Genomic DNA, 20,420 nt, shown 5'->3' with positions numbered 1-20,420 from the left:
GGGTGCTTGTGCAAACTGTGGCAGAAAGTGGAGAAGAGAGTTTTGGAGTTATACCCCACCTTTCTCTCCTATAAGAAGACTCAAATCTCCTTTCCCTTCCTCTCCCCACAACAGACACCTTGTGAGGTAGGTGGGGCTGAGAGAGTTCCAAAGAACTGTGACTAGCCCAAGATCACCCAGCAAGGATGTAGGAGTGTGGAAACGCATCTGGTTCACTAGATAAGCCTCTGCCACTCAGGTGAAGGAGTGGGGAGTCAAACCTGGTTCTTCAAATTAGAATCCACCTGCTCTACACCACTACACCACGCTGGGTGGTGTAGTGGTTAAAAGCAGATGGGTTGGACTAGAGCAGTGATTCCCAACCTGGGGTACACGTCCCCCCACAAGTACATGCCAGAGATGTTCAATGTATTGTCGAAGGCTTTCACGGCCGGAATCACTGGGGTGCTGTGTGGTTTCCAGGCTGTATGGCCGTGTTCTAGCAGCAATCTCTCCTGAAGATGCCAGCCACAGATGCAGGTGAAACGTCAGGAGAGAATGCTGCTAGAACACGGCCATACAGCCTGGAAACCACACAGCACCCCACATGCCAGAGAGTTGGTTTGCTAATATGGTTTGCTAACATAATTGGTTTGCTAATATGGGGGTACTATTGGGGAAATGGGTTGCCAAGGGGTACGCGAGTGAAAAAAGGCTAGGAAGTACTGGACTAGGCAGTTGGAAACCAGAGAGCAAAGAAGCCCTGGAGCCAGCATGAATTAACTATTCCGGAATGGGAGAATATGATTTTTGTATTGTCAAAGGCTTTCACGACTGGAATCACGAGGGTGTTGTGATTTTTCCAGGCTGCATGGCCATGTTCCAGTAGCATTTTCTTCTGACGTTTCACCTGCATCTGTGGCTGGAGTCTTCAGAGGGTCTGATGGTAGTAAAGCAAGTGGAGTATATGTACCTGTGGAATGTCCAGGGTGGGAGAAAGAACCATGTGCATTGGTTCACAAGTGTGAAGGGTACAATTTGCAAGTGTCAAGTGGAATCCACCCATTTTTAGGATATGTATGTAACACTGAAGTTGCATAATCAATTAGCGAAAGCATCTGCATAGCAGTTGCCTGGCATTTTAGTCCATTCAATTGCTCCCCGCAGAGAGAAATCCTGTGTCTGGGTGGTTTTCGTTAACCATTGTCTTGATTCTAGAGTTTTTAAAGGCCGGTAGCCAACGTTTGTTCATTTTTATAGTTTCTTCCTTTCTGTTGAAATTGTCCATTTGCTTGAGGATTTCAATGGCTTCTCTGTGTGGTCTGACGTATGATTTTTACATGAGTAGTCCAGGAAAGGCTTTATTTGCATTGTGTGGCTGTAAATGGAAACTTCAGGGAAATGAGAGTCAGATTCAAGGCTGAAGCAGTTAGGTTGCATGAGTATCAGGAAGGTAGCTTCACTGGTCTGCCATAGCACAGCTTGATTCAAGTCAGAGTCCATTTGTCCTTATAGACTCATAAGATTTTCTAAGGTAAGCATTCGGCAGTCAAGACTCCCTTCATCAGATGCAAAGGGAACCTGGACTCTCATTTACAGGAAACCTGGTTGGTCTTGAAGGTCCAGATGGATTTGAAGCTTGCTCTTCTGAATTCGTCAACTCAGAATCCAAGGGTGCTTTAAACCCAAGGTCAGGAAATACCCTGTTTCCCTGAATATAAGACATCCCCAGAAAATAAGACGTAGTAGAGGTTTTGCTGAAGTGCGAAATATAAGGCATCCCCCAAAAGTAAGACCTAGCAAAGTTTTTGTTTGGAAGCATGCCTGACAAACAGAATACAGAAATATAAGACATCCCCTGAAAATAAGACATAGCGCATCTTTGGGAGCAAAAATTAATATAAGACACTGTCTTATATTCGGGGAAACACCGTAGTGAATTTGATAACTTGTGTCCTGGCCTGCTGGAGGCGGGCGTAGGAGAGGCATAAAGGAGTGCTCTAGTCACTGATGGAACCAGATTGGTTGTCCTGGGATGGCTAGGTTGGATAAGCATAATGTAAGGAACACCCTCACCCCAGGGAATCTTTGCTGGAGAAAAGACGGCTACGGAGGGTGCATGAAGTGTTGTCAGTGGGAGCAGAAAGACAAGTTCAGTGGAGGCAGTCAGTTCAAATTAGGTGGTCAGTGTGGAACTAAGGTAGATGGTTACATGCAGGGCTTCAAGGCACCTTTGTAGTATCTCTTGGGTGGAAAACACTGGGGGGGGGTGCATCTGGAGTTGAGGGGTGGTCAACCTCTAAAATCACCATTCATCCTCAGCATGCAGGGACCAGTTCCACTGGCAAAAAGGTCGATTCTAATCTGGAGAACGGGGTTTGATTCCCCACTCCTCCCCCTGAGTGTTTCCTTACTCCTCCATTCCTGCTGGGTGACCTTGAGCTAGTCACAGTTCTCTCAGAACTCTCTCAGCCCCACCTACCTCACAAGGTGTCCGTTGTGGGAGGAGGAGGGGAAAGAAGCTTGAAAGCCACCTTGAGTCTCCTTACATCCGAATAATAATTCTTCTCCTTCTTCAAGGGGGCTGTATGGAATTATACCCCACCCTCTTCAGGCTCCACCCCCCCCCCCATCCAAAAACCCTCAGGAATTTCCCAACCAGGAGTTGGCCATCCTAGGAAAGGGCCGGCCAGGTCGGACGACTTCCCCTGGCGTCCAGGCACCGGTTTGCGCGCGTCTCCAATGCGCATCTAGACGGGTGCCAATTCATTTGGGCGCCCCAGGAGGAGCGCGCCTGCCAGGCGGGGGTAGGCAGGCTGTGCCCCCCCAGGGGAGGGGGCCGAATCTTGGACGCACTCGAGGGCGGGCCCCGAGTCTCCCACTCTTGCGGGGCGGGCGCGCTGGCTGGGCGCGCCCCTCTCCTGGCCGGTGCGTCTTTGCGCAGCGCTCTTGGCGAGCCTCTCCAAGGGCGCGCGCGGCCGGAGGGGGGCACCGGCGCGGGCTCCGCGTCCCCCCCCCCCGCCGCCGCCGCCTCCTACTCGCGCGTTACTCCGGAGCTGAGCCGCTCCTGGGCTTCCTCTCGCCTCTCCATCCCGTTCTTAGGCTCTCCAAGCGAAGATGAACCAGCTCCAGGACCAGCCGGGGCGGAGGCGCTCCTCGACGGTGCAGCCGGCCCGGGACGGCTCCGAGCGGCCAGAGCCCAAGAAGGACGTGGAGCTCCTCTTGGTCAAGGAGCAGAACGGCGTCCAGTACACCAGCACCAACCTCCTGGAGCCCCGCAGCCCCCGTTACGGCCCCCCCGGCCCCGCCGTCGCCACCACCACCGACGCGTCCCCGCGGGAGACCTGGGGCAAGAAGATCGACTTCCTCCTCTCGGTCATCGGCTTCTCCGTCGACCTGGCCAACGTCTGGAGGTTCCCTTACCTGTGCTACAAGAACGGAGGAGGTATGCGGGGGCTTCCCTGGAGGGAGGCGGGTGGGGAGGGCTCCTTTGGCAAACCACCTGTGGTTGAGTTTAATGCCGTCCGCTGACCCCTACAAGCCAACCGGGGCAAGTGACAAATACGGTGCAAAATCAATTCACTACAAATTAATGGTAACAACAACAGCAAAACAACAAGATCTAGAGGGGAGTAATTGTACCACTGTACTCTGCATTGGTCAGACCTCACCTTGAGTACTGTGTTCAGTTCTGCGCACTGTAATTTAAGAAGGATATTGACAAGCTGGAACGGGTCCAGAGGAGGGCAACCAAAATGGTAAAAGGTCTAGAGTCCATGCCCATGAGGAGAGACTTAGGGAGCTGGGGATGTTTTGTCTGGAGAAGCGAAAGTTAAGGGGGGACATGATAGCTATGTTTAAATATTTGAAGGGATGCCATGTCGAAGAGGGAGCAAGCTTGTTTTCTGCTGTTCCAGAGACTAGGACACGGAGTAATGGATTTAAGGAGCAGGAAAAGAGATTCCACCTAAACATTAAGAAGAACTTTCTAACTCTGGAATTCACTGCCTCCGAGGAGTGGTGGAGTCTCCTTTGGAGGTTTTTAAACAGAGGCTGGAGGATCAAATGTTAGGAGTGCCTTGATTGTGTGTTCCTGCATTGCAGGGGGTTGGACTTGATGGCCCTTGGGGTCTCTTCCAACTCTATGATTCTGTGATTCTATAACAATGGCATGGTTTTCTTGCGCAATACACTTCTTTCTTTTTGATGGTTGGTCCGCATATAGGTCAGCTTGGGACACAGCCCTTGTTAACCCAGATGCAGTACGGAATTATTCTGTATTTGTTTCATATTGTATGGGTTGGTGGACACTCTTAGTCTGGTTTCTCAATTGAGACCTGTCTGGCCCTTCTTTTATCATACCTTCAGCATAGCTCTCAGCATCATCAAAGCACACAAGCCCCTTCCCCATGAGAAGGGGGTGTCCAGGATAAATAATAATAATAATAATAATAATAATAATAATAATAATAATAATAATAATAATAATAATAATAATAATAATAAAAGAACTGGCAGCTGTGATGTTAAACTAAATTAATCATAGACGTAAAATAAGTATAGAAGAATAAAAGAAAGGGAGAGGAAGAGAAAGGTGTTTATAAGCTGCCTTCTTACAGGAGAGAAAGGCAGGGTAGAAATCCAGATTCTTCTCTCTGAAATGCACAAGACTTTTCCATGAGGTTATCCGCTGAGTGATAAAACATTGGATGATGTAAGCCCAGGGTTGAATCATCCTGAAGATACTGGTAAATGTTAAATTCCTGAATCCATACAGAGGAGTTAGTCGGACCTGGCTTGATAACCGAACTCTTCACGAGTGAGACTATCAGCAAAAGCATTTGAAGATCCTCCCTGCTTTTGACTCAGAGTTTCTTCTGTGGGGCAGACCCACAGCTTACTTAAAAGCTGGCGGCTGCTGTAGCCCCAAACATGATTCCTTGAAAGCAGGCCCCACTGAACTTAATGGATCTCACGTTCGAGTAAACATGGAGCACAGAGTTTCAGGAGTTGGTGGAAATGATATATCTCATTAGAAGAAGGAAAGATGTGGTGTCAAAGGTGTCAGACTCGGTCCAGTGAGGCACAGGGTCAAATCTTTATTTGGCCCCTTCCTCACACGCAAAATAATGTGTTTTCAAATCACTTTCACAACTGTTTGCAAGTGGATGTTGCTATTCCGCACAGCTTCAAAGAGCAGTGAAAGCAGTTTGAAAGTGCATTATTCTGCAAGTGCGGAATGAGCCTTTGGTGACAAAGTTTAAGAAGAAGTTTTGATCAGTGACTCTTTTCAGCACGTTCCATGTGCTTACTTGATGCCTTCTTCAAGGAAGGGTGGAACTCAGTGTATCCTACTTACGTGTTTTGGATCAGAAGCGTGTTTTGGATCAGAACCCTACCTTTACTACTTATTGTGTTCAGCCACGCAACTACCGGGAGATGTAGCTCACCACTTTTTTGTGTTTTAGGGGTGGAAACCGAGAAGGAAAGATTGCCATGTGTCAAAGGAGTTTCAAGTATGGCAGGATTGGAACCCAGGTCCCCCCAACAGCAAGACAGTGGGGAATACAGCATTAGAGCAGGATCAAAGAGACCTGGGTTCAAATTCCCACTCTGCTACAAAGCATACTGAGTACCTCGGAGTCAGTCACTTTGTCCACATCTCAGAGCCAGCGTGGTGTAGTGGTCAAGTGCAGATGGTACCAGGTTCGATCCTCAGCATCTCTGGTTAAAAGGATCTGGCAGAAGGCAATGTGAAAGATCTCATGAGATCTTCGAGAAGCACTGCCAGTCTAAGTAGATATTACAGGCTTTGATGGACCAAGGATCTTTTTAGGAGGGTGCCTTTGAGTGGGAGATGAGGATTTTTTTTAATTATTTGAGAACCAGCATGTTGTAGTGGTTAAGAACAGGTGTACTCTAATCTGGAGAACCGAGTTTGATTCCACACTCCTCCACTTGAGTGGCAGAGGCTTATCTGGTGAACCAGATGTGTTTCCGCACTCCTACGTTCCTGCTGGGTGATTTTGGGCTAGTCACAGTTCTCCCAGAACTCTCTCAGCCCCCTCTACCTCACAAGGTGTCTGTTGCGGGGAGAGGAAAGGAAAGGAGCTTGTAAGCCACCTTGAGTCTCCTTACAGGAGAGAAAGGTGGGGTATAAATCCAAACTCTTCTTCTTCATGTGTGTGGGCACTTCCTTTGCATGTTTGCACTATGTAGACACTTTGGTGTTTGTATGAAGGTGGGGGGCGTGGGCACCATGATTTCTGGCTCCCCCACCCCATACACACCCCATGGACAGGGTTAGGAAAAGATAGCTTCATTGGGGTGCTGTGTGGTTTCTGGTCTGTATGACCGTGTTCTAGCAGCATTCTCTCCGGACGTTTTGCCTGCATCTGTGGCTGGCATCTGTGGCTGGCATATTAGATCCTCTGAAGATGCCAGCCACAGATGCAGGTGAAACGTCAGGAGAGAATGCTGCTAGAACACAGCCATACAGCCCGGAAACCACACAGCACCCCAGTGATTCCAGCCGTGAAAGCCTTCGACAATAGATAGCTTCATGTTTTCGAGTCCGGCCCTTCTAATCTTTGCAGAGATTGACTTGCTCTTGACGGCACAATATCTTGTTCTTGTTTGCTGGAGGAAAAACCTTCTACAAGCCTCTTTGGGCCTCTGGCCAGTCACATATTGGTGGCTCAGTGCATGGTAGACAGATGGAGAACTCTTGGCATGAGTATCGAAGGACAGAGGAAGAAGGAGGGTGAAGAACGAATTAGGCAGCGTTAGACCAGCTCGGTTGCCATATTCAGTTGCCAGGTGATGACAGGGACCATGGAAAAGATTTGACATGGAAAATTTTGTGGTGATTTGAATTTGGCATTTTGGGTTGCTGTTGTGCAATTTTTTTTGTGTGTGATTTTTGTAAAAAAATTTTTTTGTGCGTATTTGTTTTTTGTATGCAAGAACTTTTCCCACAATTGGAGGTGGAGCAAGGCGCAGAAGTGACATCACACTGTCGACGTCATTTTTCAGATGAAAACGTGGAAGTGATGTCAGAATATCTAGTAACGCTTTGGAATTTCCCTCAAACTCTATGATCCTCTGAAGATGCCAGCCACAGATTCAGGCGAAACATCAGGAGAAAATGCTACTGGAACACAGCCATGCAGCCTGGAAACCCCACAACACCCCAGTGATTTAGGCCATCGACAATACATCTGTGGCCCCTTCTGCACATGCCGAATAATGCACTTTCAATCCACTTTCAATGCACTTTGCAGCTGGATTTTACTGAGAGGAATACCAGAATCCACTTGCAAACAACTGTGGAAGTGGATTGAAAGTGCATTATTCTACATGTGTGGAAGGGGCCTATGATATGATTGAGTTTTTTTTGAGAATTCCAGAGCATTGCCTGACGTGGTGACATCACACCCATGTTTTTACCCAGAAGTGAGTTGCTTTGTGTTGTTCATACTCTGCTTAGTTAGCATGTGTGTAATACAGGAAGGTTTGTTGTCGTTTTTTGCTTCCAGAGTGCTATTCTTAGCCTATGGAAACAAGAGCTTGCTGCGTTTGAAACTGCTTCCCTTCAAACATATGTCCCACTATAGACCTGCTAGCAGTTGGTTCTGGAATGAACTGGGGTCCAATTGTTCCGGATTTGGTCTAGTTAAATATTGAATTGTTCCGGGGCCAGATTCTGACAGCATGAAACGTGAGCAAGCTTTTGAGTTATACAAATGTATTCACCAGGTAGCATTAACTATATATTTTCCCGACGAAGAATTCTGTGTAGTGCAGAACCTGGTAGCTTCCATTTGATAAGAGAATTTGGTCTAGTTAAATATAAATTAAGATTGTTGAAGTATATGTATATTTGTTCAAAATCTACTGGGTCACATGCAGAAAGAATTGTCGTTTCTTTTTGCTTTGCTCTTCCCGTTTAAGACAATAAAATCTAGGGCAGTGCAAACCCTCCCTCTGTATACAGTGTTTCTCTTGATTCACTCACTGATGGGGAAAAGCAGGAAGGGGTTTGTAATTGGGAAGCCATGCCTTTTCCACACAAGGTGGAGTAAAAAGAATTGTGTTCTCTCCACATTTGAGAAAGGAACACAACTTTCCTTCACCCACCTTGTGCGAAAAAGGCACACTATAAATAATGTCAGTAAGTAAATAAATATGGGAAAATTCAGGGTGGAGGCATGGAAGGTAGTTTTCTCCTGGATCAGCAGCCAAGCTTGCACCAACTGCGCTCTCCTATAACATCTACCCTGATTTTAATCCCTTTTCTAGGATCTTCTTCCAAAACAGGCCAACTAAAATAATAATCAAAGGTTTCCTTGCTGATTAGCTGGAGAGGGAAGTATATGTTGCTTAGCGGGGAGAAATGTTTGTTGTGGGATGGGGCACTGAGAGATCCCCTTGCATCTTCCAGGATCTTGGGAAAACCTTGCCTCTTGTTATACTATTTTCCCCAGGCTACAAGGTAGAGCCGTGATACTTTACGATGATTAACGTAAAGAAGATTTATACTTCTTTAAGTCAGTTGCTGACACCTCCCACACACTAGAAGTTATTTTGAGGCCTTTTGTGAAAGAAATTCCTGAGCTATACAAGAAGTCATTTCACAGCATAGAGTAGGTAAAGGTTAACGCAGACCTGAGTGCAAGCACTGAGGCTGATTCCGCACACGCAGAATAATGCACTTTCAAGCTGCTTTCAGGGCTCTTTGAAGCTGTGCGGAATGGCAAAAACAGTTGTGAAAGCAGCTTGAAAGTGCATTATTTTGCGTGTGCGGAATCAGCCTGAGTCATTAGTGACCCATGGGATGACATGGCATCATAATGTTTACTAAGCGAGCTGTGTTTACAAGGAGGTCTGCTATCGCCTTCCCCAGTCATCTATACTTTACTCCCTGCAAGCTGGGTACTTATTTTACCAACCGCGGAAGGATAGAATCCAGTACATTCAAATCTCTCATTCTAATATGGACCTACTTTTCAGGTTTGCTCTCAGATTGCAATAGGGTGGGCCAGGCTAGCTGGATCCCATATTCAAAATAACCTACTTATTTTGCTGTCTTGTATGGGGCCAGATTCTTACAGCATGAAACGTGAACAAGCTTTTGAGTTATACAGATGTATTCACCAGGTAGCATTGATTATATATTTTCCCGACGAAGAATTCTGTGTAGTGCAGAACCCAGTAGCTTCCATTTGATAACAAGATAATTTGACTCCATGAATGTTAGCTCTATGTATCATTTGACACAATGAATAGAGCTAAATGAATTGTTTGATTTCTGGAGGAAATAATTTAACAAAGACGATTTCTTAAAATCTAGCAAAATGCATGGTTTTAGCCTTTGCAGTCATATTTAACCGAGAAAAGAAACAATCCAGTTTTCATATTCTCCCTTTCTGAAGTCTTCGGGGGTCTTTCAGGATCTGAAGAGTTCTCTATAGGGTCTTTTCTTGCCCATTTTAGCCTTTCAGGATAAGACTTACAGACAAACACTTTGATGTAAAATAAAGATCACATGTGTTACAACAGCAGCTGGAATAGGAAGTGGTTGGACAAAGCACTCGAAAGTAATAGGAAGATCAAAGGCGAGCCAGCTGGATGCAATTTTGCATCTCTGGCCAAGCTTTTTCTCAGCGTATGGAGCTGCAGTGCCTTGTAGGTGGTCAAAGGAGGCCATATAAGAAATGGAGAATCCGCACTGAGATCCCAAATGGCTTCACTCCATCCGAACTACTCCATCGGGACTTGTGCCGCCAACATCAAAAGCCCGCTTGCTGGATGACAGGCTTATAAAATGAAGGCTGTTTTGATGATGTGATGTTTGAAATAAGGGACATTAATTATATGTTATAGGTGTCTCAAAAAATCCTTCGATTGGGGCAGGAGATTTTTTTTTTTTGGTGGAGTGAGTTTTTCTTATGTCTCAAGGCAGGCCCCTTCCGCACACACAGAATAATCTGTTTTGAAACTGCTTTGGCCCAGGCAATCTCAGCCCACCAGTGCAAAATGGGATGATACGACGTGGCCATCGTTTTTTGAGAACCTGTCCGGTGTGCCCTGTGCTTTCAAAGAAAGATGGGAGAAGCACCAGAAGCAGGCCTTTCCGCTGTGGGTGAGCAAAAGCCAGATCCTACAGGAGCTGGTTTCGTTCAGGCTGCTTTGCTCCACTGATGAGTTCAAACAAGGCTGATGTTGGCTCACAGCAAGAGAAACCTCAAGTGTTATCTCGAGCAGTTTGCGTTTGTGTTTGATTCTGCTCCTGGCGGAACTTTAATTCATCGACCTCCTATTGGCTTGTACATTAATCCCCTCGAACAGCAGCCTGGCTCTCGCCTAGAGCTCCTTTTGAGATGTTTTAAGCATTTTACTTTACCTGAACACATAATTACTCTCAGGGATTCTTAAAAAAAAAGGCTATTCCCCTCTCCGCCCCCATTTCTGTGTAAACATAAATTGGCTCTTTATTTCCTTCCTTTCCTTCCTTCCTTCCTTCCTTCCTTCCTTCCCTTCCTTTCTTGGTGGTTACCCATCCAAGTACCAACCCTGCTTAGCTTCCAAGATCTGGTGTGATAGGGCTATCCCATTCCACCTTCCCTCCAGATAGTAGATATGTCTGGAGATCAAGTCTCATGGCAATCCCAGCAAAAGGCTTTCAAAGCAAGTGAGCAGCAGAGGTGGTTTGTCACTGCCTGCCTCCGCAGAATCTTTCTTGGTCACCTCCTTTCGAAGTGCTGACTTGCATTAAGCATCTGAGGTCTGACAAGGTTGGACTGTACCATGCTGCTTTCTTTCCCAAAGAGAAGCTGGCCAGAAGTTACGATCTGTTTTGTGGTCTTGTCTTTCCAGGTGCCTTCCTCATCCCTTACACACTATTCCTCATCATCGCTGGGATGCCTTTGTTCTATATGGAACTAGCTCTGGGCCAGTATAACAGAGAAGGTGCTGCTACTGTATGGAAAATCTGCCCACTTTTTAAAGGTAAATCCAAGACTTCCAACTCTGATCTTTTGAAGGCGTCAGATACAGAATAATCTCCTCTGTTTGCATTGAAGGGGGCTTCAAGGCTAGGGATTCTATGTTCTTGGTCAAAGGTCTGGAATCGATGCACTACGAGGAGAGACTTGGGGAGCTGCGTATGTTTGGTGAAGAGAAGGTTAAGAGGTGACATGATGGCCATGTTTAGATATTGGAAGAGATGTCCTGTTGGTGAGGGAGCAAGCTTGTTTTCTGTGGCTCCAGAGACTAGGACCAGGAGTCATGGGTTTTAGGTGAAGGAAAAGAGATTCCACCTAAACATTAGGAAGAACTTCCTGACACTAAGGGCTGTTCGACAGTGGAGTGCACTACCTGGGAGTGTGGTGGAGTCTCCTTCTTTGGAGGTTTTTAAAGAGAGGCTAGATGGCCATCCGACAGGAGTGCTTTGAGAGGCAGGTGAGCTGACATTACAACAGCCACACCCAAGACACCAGGACTTCACTCTTCCCAGGGGAGTGGCAAGAGCATGGTGGGGGCATTCCAGTGGCGTTCCAGGGTGGGGTGGAAGCGGATGGGGCATGGCAGGGGCGCAGAGTGCACTCCGCCCCTGCAGTTCTCTCAGAACTCTCTCTGCCCCACCCACCTCACAAGGAGTCTGTTGTGGGGAGAGGAAGGGAAAGGAGCTTCTAAGCCACCTTGAGTCTCCTTACTTCCTTAGCTTAGTAAATCCAAACTCTTCTTCTTCTTCATTGGTGAACCTCATTTTTAGCTTTCCTAAGACCCATTTCCAAAAGTTAATCTGGGGCAAACAGCTCCTTTTAAAAGGGTCAGATGTCAGGACTAGACTTTTGCCCAAAGCCTGGAAGAGCTCCTATCAGTTAGATGGGCTAAATTGGACCATAGTCTAATCTGTAGAAGTCACTGAAAGTGAAAATAGTTGCCATTCAGCTTGCCCAACAGTTTCTGCCTCCCCTTACTTATTGAGGGGTCTGTCGTCATGTGCTCCTTTTGCCACGTCAGCTTGGGAAGGTTGAAAATTGGACTTCCTTGACTGAGTTCACAGCCAGGTTTCCCGAGCTCTGGTTATCCTGGAGTCTCTAACATGGATTATTATTACCTCTCATTAACAGTAATTAAAAAAAAGATCACCTCCGCAAAAGAGAAGACAAAAAAGAAAGATAAAAAAAAAGGACTGGCTAATTTTAGCTGTAAATGGCAGTGCTCTGAAATCTTGCGGGCTAATGACCTCCTCTTTTCACATCCAGTGCGAAGAATACACCCGGCAATCAACCAGGAAGCGCTCACTCAAATTACTGGATTGAGGAGTGATTTTAGCTACTTGGGTGGCATGCAGTTGAAATAAATATCAGGCTGTGTCCAGGTTTAATGGGCCATGTTCTGAAGATCTCTCTGGTGAGATCCATGGGTCATTTAAACACCAAAGATTACTCCTCCTCTTCTTCTTAAAAATATTGTCTTGATTGGTATACAACAGTGGTGGTGAACCTATGGCACTCCAGATGTCCATGGACTACAATTCCCAGCAGTGCCTGCCAGCATGGCCAATTGGCTAGGCTGGCAGGGGCTGATGGGAATTGTAGTCCATGAATATCTGGAGTCCACAGGTCCGCCACCACGGGTATACAGCATATGACTTCCTTCATCTGGTTTCTGTTTGTCTTCAGGTACAGGCTACGCTGTGATACTCATAGCACTTTACGTGGGTTTCTACTACAACGTTATCATAGCCTGGTCTCTGTATTATCTGTTTTCATCCTTCACGCTGGGGGAGCTTCCCTGGACGAGGTGTGACCATCCCTGGAACAGCCCCAACTGCACAGATCCCAGGCTCGTCAACGTGTCCTTGTTTGCCGGCAGCACCGCTTACTCCAAATACAAGAACACACCGGCCGCAGAATTTTATGAGTAAGTTTGGTTCTCCAGTCCCAGAGGGATAGTTGTGCTAGGTCTGGGCTTGATTTGTTTATTTGATTTAATATGCCACCCTCCCCCTGTTGGGCTCAGGGTGGTACACAGCATCCATAAAAACATTCCAATAAACAATAAATAATAAACATCCAATAAAACATCATAACTGTCCAGATGGCGTTTGTGTTTCAAGTCAATTTAATTACCTAGAACACCACATAATTAAGAACAGACCATTCAACATATTGAGTCGGGAACAGACCATTCACAAGAATAATTGCTCCTTTCCCTAGTTTTCCCTAGCTGGTTAACGCCAGAAATAACTGTGAATTCTCAGGTTTCATCAAGGTATCACTAGCTTGACTAAGGAATCTCAAATTCTTGTTCCACCTTTGGCACTAAGAAGCGTGCAGACATTGTTTTAAAGCGCTTGATGTTGTCAAAAAATCCATGGCCATTTCTGGATCAAATCTAAACAAAAAATGTTTCCTGTTCTCCGCACTGCAAACAGGAAACGTTTTCAAAGTGACTTCAAGGGGAAAAAAGGTTACTAGTTCAGCATTTTCAAAATAAAGTGCTTGGTGGGAAAATAAAATGTCTTGTAAACAGTGTGTTTTTTTGGGGGGGGGAGGGGGAACTGTGCAGAATTCCACCCCAAAACATTTCTTTAAACATCTTGAGGATGTTTTATTTGTATTCTGTGGAATGGGCCAGTGCAGATCAATGCTTCCCTTCGACTTGCCCGACACCAGCAGTCGTGGGGGTAGAGAAGAGAAAAAAACAGCTTCCTAAAATTTCTCACAAACGAATTGCATCCTTATCCCCTTTTATAAAAAGTTTCCCCTCGCACGACTTTCTGTGATTACATTATTTCCTTTGTAGAATGCCTTTCTGAGGCAAATTAAACATTTAATAGATATTATTAATAAATAATGTTCTTTAAATTATTATTTAGTTCAAGAACATGAGCATAATAACTTGCCAGGGAACAACGGCAACCAAGAGTCTGTTAATGACAGGGAGTATTAGCCTGTGTAGGTGTAAGTCTTTATTATTTTCTGTAAGATAGTCACTTTTGACAACAGAGCATTTTCCATCATTTCCTCTGTTAGTGTAAAAAAAAAAGTAATACAAGGAGGAAGTTTTGGAAATTGGCTGTCTCAATTCAAGTTGGTGACCTGACAATAAAACATGGATTCATTCTGCCTCCTGGCAAAGTATGTTTGTTTAGCAATCGGCTACGCCCCTGATTCTCCACACCTGCAAAATGAAGCAGCACAATCCAAAACAATCTTATAATGTGATGCACGGCGTGGTGTAGTGGTTAAGAGCAGGTGGATTCTAATCTGGAGAACCGGGTTTGATTCCCCACTCCTCCACCTGAGTGGCGGAGTCTTATCTGGTGAACCAGATGTGTTTCCGCACTCCTGCATTCCTGCTGGGTGACCCTGGGCTAGTCACAGTTCTCTCCGAACTCTCTCAGCCCCACCTACCTCACAAGATGTCTGTTGTGGGGAGTGGAAAGGAAAGGAGCTTGCAAGCCACGTTGTGTCTCCTGCTTACAGGAGAGAAAGGTGGGGTATCAATCCAAACTCTTCTTCTTCCTTGACTGTTTGTGGAAATCAGCCGTTCAAACAGATCTTTGTGCAATAAGTGGTGGCAGCGTCCAGCGTGCGGCTCTGTTTTAATCCCAAACCATAAACTTCATGTGGCTCGAATCAATGGGCTTTTTGGCATCTATGCAGCGTGCTTAGGATCAGGGTGTTCCGTTTATTTGGTCTGGCTCACTCTTAAAAGCCAAGGCTAAAAAACAATATGGGCACACCCCATCAAGTTACGTCATGGTCTTTGAAACTCAGTTTCCTGTTTAGACTTCATGTCCTTTAACAGTGTCATGCCGAATATACTTTTTTCAACACGGCTCAGAAGAGAATTCTCAGTGGAGAGAGATCTAATTCTCCATTCTTTCTGGTGTTGTGTTTGTGTCTGTAATAATCCTATTCTATATATGAAGCTACAGGCCACCAGCCCACTCTGCACAAGCCCCTGAAAATGTTTTGCAAACGTTTTTTTAAAACTCTGTTTGTCCATACTCACCCGCTCAAAAACACTTCCTGGTCACCATTTTGTGGTTATTCCTGGTTTTTTCCCCTTTAACTTCTTCGATTTGTAGCAACAGAGCTTCAAAGCCTTGCGCTGTGACTCTTTTGGGGTCATGTCTACATAGCTATATAGACACGACCCCCCAAAATAAAATAAAACAAAACTGATGGAAATACAGTGTAAGGTGGCTGGCATGAGCTTAGAAATGGTGCCAATGAGGAAGTCTGGGAAATGCAGAGAGGTGTGGGAAACGTTTTTAAGAGATCGCACAGCAAGTGAAAATGTTTTCAAAACGTTTTCAAAAAATTTTCAAAAAAACCCAGCATGCAAATAAAACGTTTTTAGGCAGGAAATAAAAAGTTTTGAGATAAAAATAATGCAGAACGCCATGGAGGAAACTTTTTATTTCCTGCCTGAAAATGTGTTATCCGGTTTGTGTGGAAAGGGCCAGTGTTTCTGAAATCCTGTGACATTCATTTATTCCCTTTTTCTTTTTCTCAGTTAGATGGGGGCTTCCTATGGAGGCTTCATATTCAAAATGTTCAGTGAGGAGAACCATTGGGTGAAATTGGTTTGACTGTTGGCCTAGACACTCTCAGACTCATCTACTATGCAAGATTGTCTTTGTGAGATAACATTTAGGGAGACTTATGAATGCTGCCCTAAACACTGTGCAGAAAACATGGAGAGCTGGATTGGTCTAATGATACAGTGTGGTTGTTGTTTACTCCCTGTCTTTCGGTCAGACGACGAATTTTGCATCTTCATGAAAGCCACGGGATTGGGGACCTTGGCTTCCCCCGATGGGAGCTCTTGCTGTGTCTTTTGTTGGTGATGATCATTATTTTCTTCAGCTTGTGGAAAGGAGTGAAGACATCGGGAAAGGTACGGGTTTGAAGATAGGCCCTTACAGGTTTGGCGCCTACCACCACCTGCTTGTATGACCCTTCCCTTTTTGGTTACTTAAATATTTCAGGGGGGGGGATGGATGGATGGCTGAATTTGAAAAGTAGTTAGTGCATCCCCAAGAGAGGGGGTAGTCACCCCAGCTTTCAAACCCTGTAGGCAACAGTTCATCTAACCGCTCCATACCTCTGCACAGAATTGAGCTGCCTGCAAGCCAGTGGTGGGATTCAGCCGGTTCGCACCACTTCAGCAGAACCGGTCGTTAAAATGGTGCTTGTAAACAACCAGTTGTTAAATTATTTGAATCCTACCACTTCTGCAAGCGCTCCCCCTACTAGGTAGTCATCCCATCTGCACAGCACCAATATGACTTTTGTGCTGCTGCGCAGCTTACCAGGAGCATTGCTTATAGGGTTTGCGACCGCCATACGTGAAGGACTACCTAATCTCTTATGAATCTACCCAACTATTAGTTAATGTTGGAGGGCCTGCTTCAGGTGCCCCAACCTTCTGTGATTAGGCAGGTGGCAACCTGTTAGAGGGCCTTCTTGGTTATGGCACCAAATCTCTCGAACTCTCCTCCAGGGAGATTCACCTGTTCCCTTCTGTTGCCATCTTCTGCCAGTGATCCCTCCCTCCCAACAAAAGGAGCAGCAGTGGCATAGTGGTTAAGAGCAGGTGCATTCTAATCTGGAGGAACCAGGTTTGATTCCCCATTCCTCCACATGAGCAGCGGACTCCTATCTGGTGAACCGGATTTGTCTCTTCCACATGAAGCCCGCTGCGTGACGTTGAGCTGGTCACAGGTTACTTTCAGATCTCTCTCAGCCCCATCTGGCCCTCCCCCGCCCCCAACTCCATGGTGGCACCCACTTCTGGGTTTCACCACCGAGGAGCTGTAGGGTTCCCGGACGTTGGTGTGTTTGCCCTCTCTTGGCCCTCAGAAGGGTGCCCCTTCTGTCAGTGAAGGAGGCAAACATGCTTGAGCAGCCCCCGCCACCTTTATCATCCCATTCCCCCCAAAAAAAGGTTTGGGCTGTAAATATGCTTGAGCAGCCCCCGCCACCTTTATCATCCCATTCCCCCCAAAAAAAGGTTTGGGCTGTAAATATGATTAGTGTGATTGGGGGAGTATACAAGAAACTGGAAAACTCCCACATATTTCCACAGCTTTCACATGTGTATGTGATGCTCTTGTATGACTGCTAGATATATTTTCATTTTGGATTGTCATTGTCCTTCAGATTTTTTCATCAAGAGATGGAAAGTATCCCCCCCACTCCCTTTTGCAATTTTTGGCATTTTTTTCTTTGAAATGTGACTAAGGAATTCATCATCATCATATCGCTGCTCAACTGATGGATTAATAATCTCCCTGTCGATCTTCTCTTTCAGGTGGTGTGGATAACAGCCACTTTGCCTTATCTCGTTTTATCTGTCCTGTTAATCCGTGGACTAACTTTGCCCGGTGCCCTCGATGGAATAAAAGCGTACCTCAACATAGATTTTGAAAGATTAAAAGAAGCCACAGTAAGCATTCAGCTTCTGCTTTGTAATGAGCAAGGTAGCTGGCCGAATAGCCTATGGCACTTTGCGCACGGGGCAATTAAACTGGGATAACACCAGTAAAAAATCTGGGGGGGGGGGGGCTTCACACAGATCCCAATCCTAACACGGATTTGCTCCATGTTTTTCCCCTAACCCAGGTTTTTCAAGAATCACATTATGTGCGATTCTGTTGTTTTAATGCAGCTTGCGGCCACAGCTGAGTGAACGGCCGCATTAAAACAAGAGAATCGCACATAATGTGATTCTCGAAAACCCCTGTCCCGGTTCCCATCTGCAGAGCCATGCAGGGGAAACGGGCCATATCATGATCCGGGGGGCGCAGGGGCAGTCCTGCCTGTGAACTGCAGGGGGGGAAAGCGGGCAGGGAAGAACAAAAATGATGCACCTCATGTGAAGGCGCGCACGCCGGCCAACATCCTGGCTCTCCACGGGACAGCCATCTGTGCAAAGCCATCCTTCCTCCACTTTTATTGGCCTGTGCTAAAAAGGGCCTAGGAGTGGATTTTTCCTCCTTTTGTGGGGAAACGAGAATTATCAGCCCTGTCCACAGCTATTCCATCTTTGGAAATTTTCCCATCAGTCCTTTAGGGTCTTGTCTCCATTGCCCACCATGGGAAATCTGGCAAATATAGACCCCATCCCTCCCACCTCTGGTGGCCCAGGAGGAACCGGGCAATCTTAAAGGTGCAGAACTGACAAATGGAGAATTTGCTCATGCTTCAGGCTTTGTGCAACATGAATGGCTGCTCGGTTTAACATGAACATGGGGCCTTGGATGTCTTCTAGTTTTACAACCCTAGCAAATGTCCAGTATTGCAACCATTTGGAGCTGGCTCTGGTCTTTCCAAAATTATCTGAAAACGAACAATGACTGACAATTAAAAATCCTACAGGCAGGAAGTCATATAACATCTTTGGCTCCGCAAAGGCATTGTTGTGTGCAGACAGAGGTCTTTAGGGTTTGAGGCTGCATGTCTCTTTCACAAACAGAAGGCACAGTAACTACTCATGTGTCTCTAGGTCATTTTCTGCAGCGAGGAGCTTCCTGTGAAGTCTAAGATTTGCGGATTGTCTTCCTTCTGCTGTAAATCTGCAGGTTATTGTGGGCAAGGAGGAATTCTAAACCACCCCACATGCCTTGATAATCTTCACAATGCCATGACGCCAAAGAACGAGAGACCGGCTGGCACCACCTGGGAAATAATGGCCCTTTCTTCATAAATCCTCCAAAACATTTGTAAAAAATTTCCAGTCTCCTCTTCCTTTACCGGGATGTATGTCAGCACTCATCCCTCCAAATGATTCCAGGGGGGCATTTTGTGTTTTCTCACTTTTTTTTACCCCTTTTTGTTTGAGAACGTTGCATCTCTGCACCTTCTGCAGTCTTTCCTTCAAGGAGTAGCCCCCTCCGTAAAGAAACCTACAGGAAAAAATTAAAAAAAACAACAACCCTGCAGGAAAAATGAGCAAGAGGCAAGGAGTGAGCTGAGAAAATAACACCAAGCTCAGGGAAAGCAGAGAGGCTTGGGAAATGTCTTAGAGGGACCCGACAGGCAACTGGAGACATTTTGAAAACATTTCAACCCAAGAATCATTTTTAAAAGGCACTCATTTAAACCATTTTAAGGCTGCAAATAAAACATTTTCAGGCAAAAACAATGTGGAACTCTACGGAGGAAACGTTTTATTTCCTGCCTCAAAACATTTCAAAGTGTCTGTGCGGAAAGGGCCTCTATTCGTAGCAACGGATAGTTTGGGCGAGTGGCAGTATGCAGTTGTGCGACTGAAGTTGATACTGTGCTGTCTTGCAGAGTGGCAGGTTTTGGTAACTGCAACTTTAATAGGGTTGCCAATGTCTAGATGGGACTGGGAGATCTCCAGAAATTACAACTGATCTCCAGACGACAGAGATCAGCTCCCTTGGAGAAAATGATCCCTTTGGAGAGGGGGGTCCATGGCTTTGTACCATGCTGAGATTCCTTCTTTCCTCAAACTCTGTCCTCTCCACCCTCCACCCCCTCCCCAAATATCTAGCTATTTCCCAGCCTTAATCCTAGGTGCAAAAATGCCTAGCTTGCTAATACAATCAAACTGAGGACTCGGGGGGTGGTGTATGTCTAAAATTTGCTACAATCTCACACTCTTTTAGGGGACAGGGGAAGTTTAATTCCCTGGAAGAAATTATCCCTTCCTTGGTTTTGTTTTTAAGCTAAATGAACAGGTGCACTGTCCTTTCTCGCTGCAGGTGTGGATTGATGCTGCCACTCAGATATTCTACTCGTTAGGAGCGGGCTTTGGTGTCTTAATTGCATTTGCCAGCTACAATCAGTTTGACAACAATTGTTACAGGTAAGCCGCGCATGGGCGAAACAGTTTAGTCCAGCATATGTATTTGTTTATAAAACTGTTTAAAAAGTAACCGGCGTTATGCAGAGGAGAAATCACAACGGCCCAAGTAATACACAGGTGGGGTAGTGGGCGGGGTGGGGGGATAAGCAATTCAACCAGTGCTTGGCCAAGTCGATCCTTTTTGGAAGAATTGTGGTAAGGATTTCAACGCAAACCACCTGTGTGAAGCTTTTCAACCACTCTTGGGCGTTGTATGAAGGCCAAGCATTATAACTGGGATTTCCACCCTCTGCTGCTCAAATAGTGCAATGCCGCATTTGAAACGGATGTGGTTATCACATCGTGCCATGTCATTGGCCCATCTTGCTCAGTATTTTCTACTTTGACTGGCAACCAACACTGCAGGGTCCCAGGTGAAGAACAGGCCCCTTCCGCACATTCAGAATAATGTACTTTCAGTCCACTTTCACAATTGTTTGCAAGTGGATTTTGCTGTTCTGAACAGCGGTAAAGTGCATTGGAAGTGGACTGAAAGTGCATTGTTCTGCATGTGCAGAAGGGGCCATGGTCTTTCCCAA

General features: G+C 46.0%; 1 protein-coding gene across 1 annotated transcript in view; it reads left to right on the top strand.

Moving 5' to 3' along the window:
- The first annotated feature begins 2,014 nt into the window (after nt 1-2,014).
- SLC6A2 (solute carrier family 6 member 2) overlaps nt 2,015-20,420 on the top strand; it is a 37,361-nt gene continuing 18,955 nt past the window's right edge. Inside the window, exons 1-7 of the mRNA XM_048516065.1 lie at nt 2,015-2,179; nt 3,082-3,424; nt 10,858-10,989; nt 12,672-12,912; nt 15,765-15,903; nt 17,320-17,454; nt 19,739-19,842. Coding sequence (XP_048372022.1) covers nt 2,015-2,179; nt 3,082-3,424; nt 10,858-10,989; nt 12,672-12,912; nt 15,765-15,903; nt 17,320-17,454; nt 19,739-19,842 — 1,259 coding nt within the window. The remainder of the gene's footprint in view (nt 2,180-3,081; nt 3,425-10,857; nt 10,990-12,671; nt 12,913-15,764; nt 15,904-17,319; nt 17,455-19,738; nt 19,843-20,420) is intronic.

Source organism: Sphaerodactylus townsendi, linkage group LG14 (genome assembly GCF_021028975.2).
Source record: "Sphaerodactylus townsendi isolate TG3544 linkage group LG14, MPM_Stown_v2.3, whole genome shotgun sequence".
Taxonomy (NCBI): Eukaryota; Metazoa; Chordata; class Lepidosauria; order Squamata; family Sphaerodactylidae; genus Sphaerodactylus; species Sphaerodactylus townsendi.
This window is presented reverse-complemented; position numbering and strand designations above follow the sequence as displayed.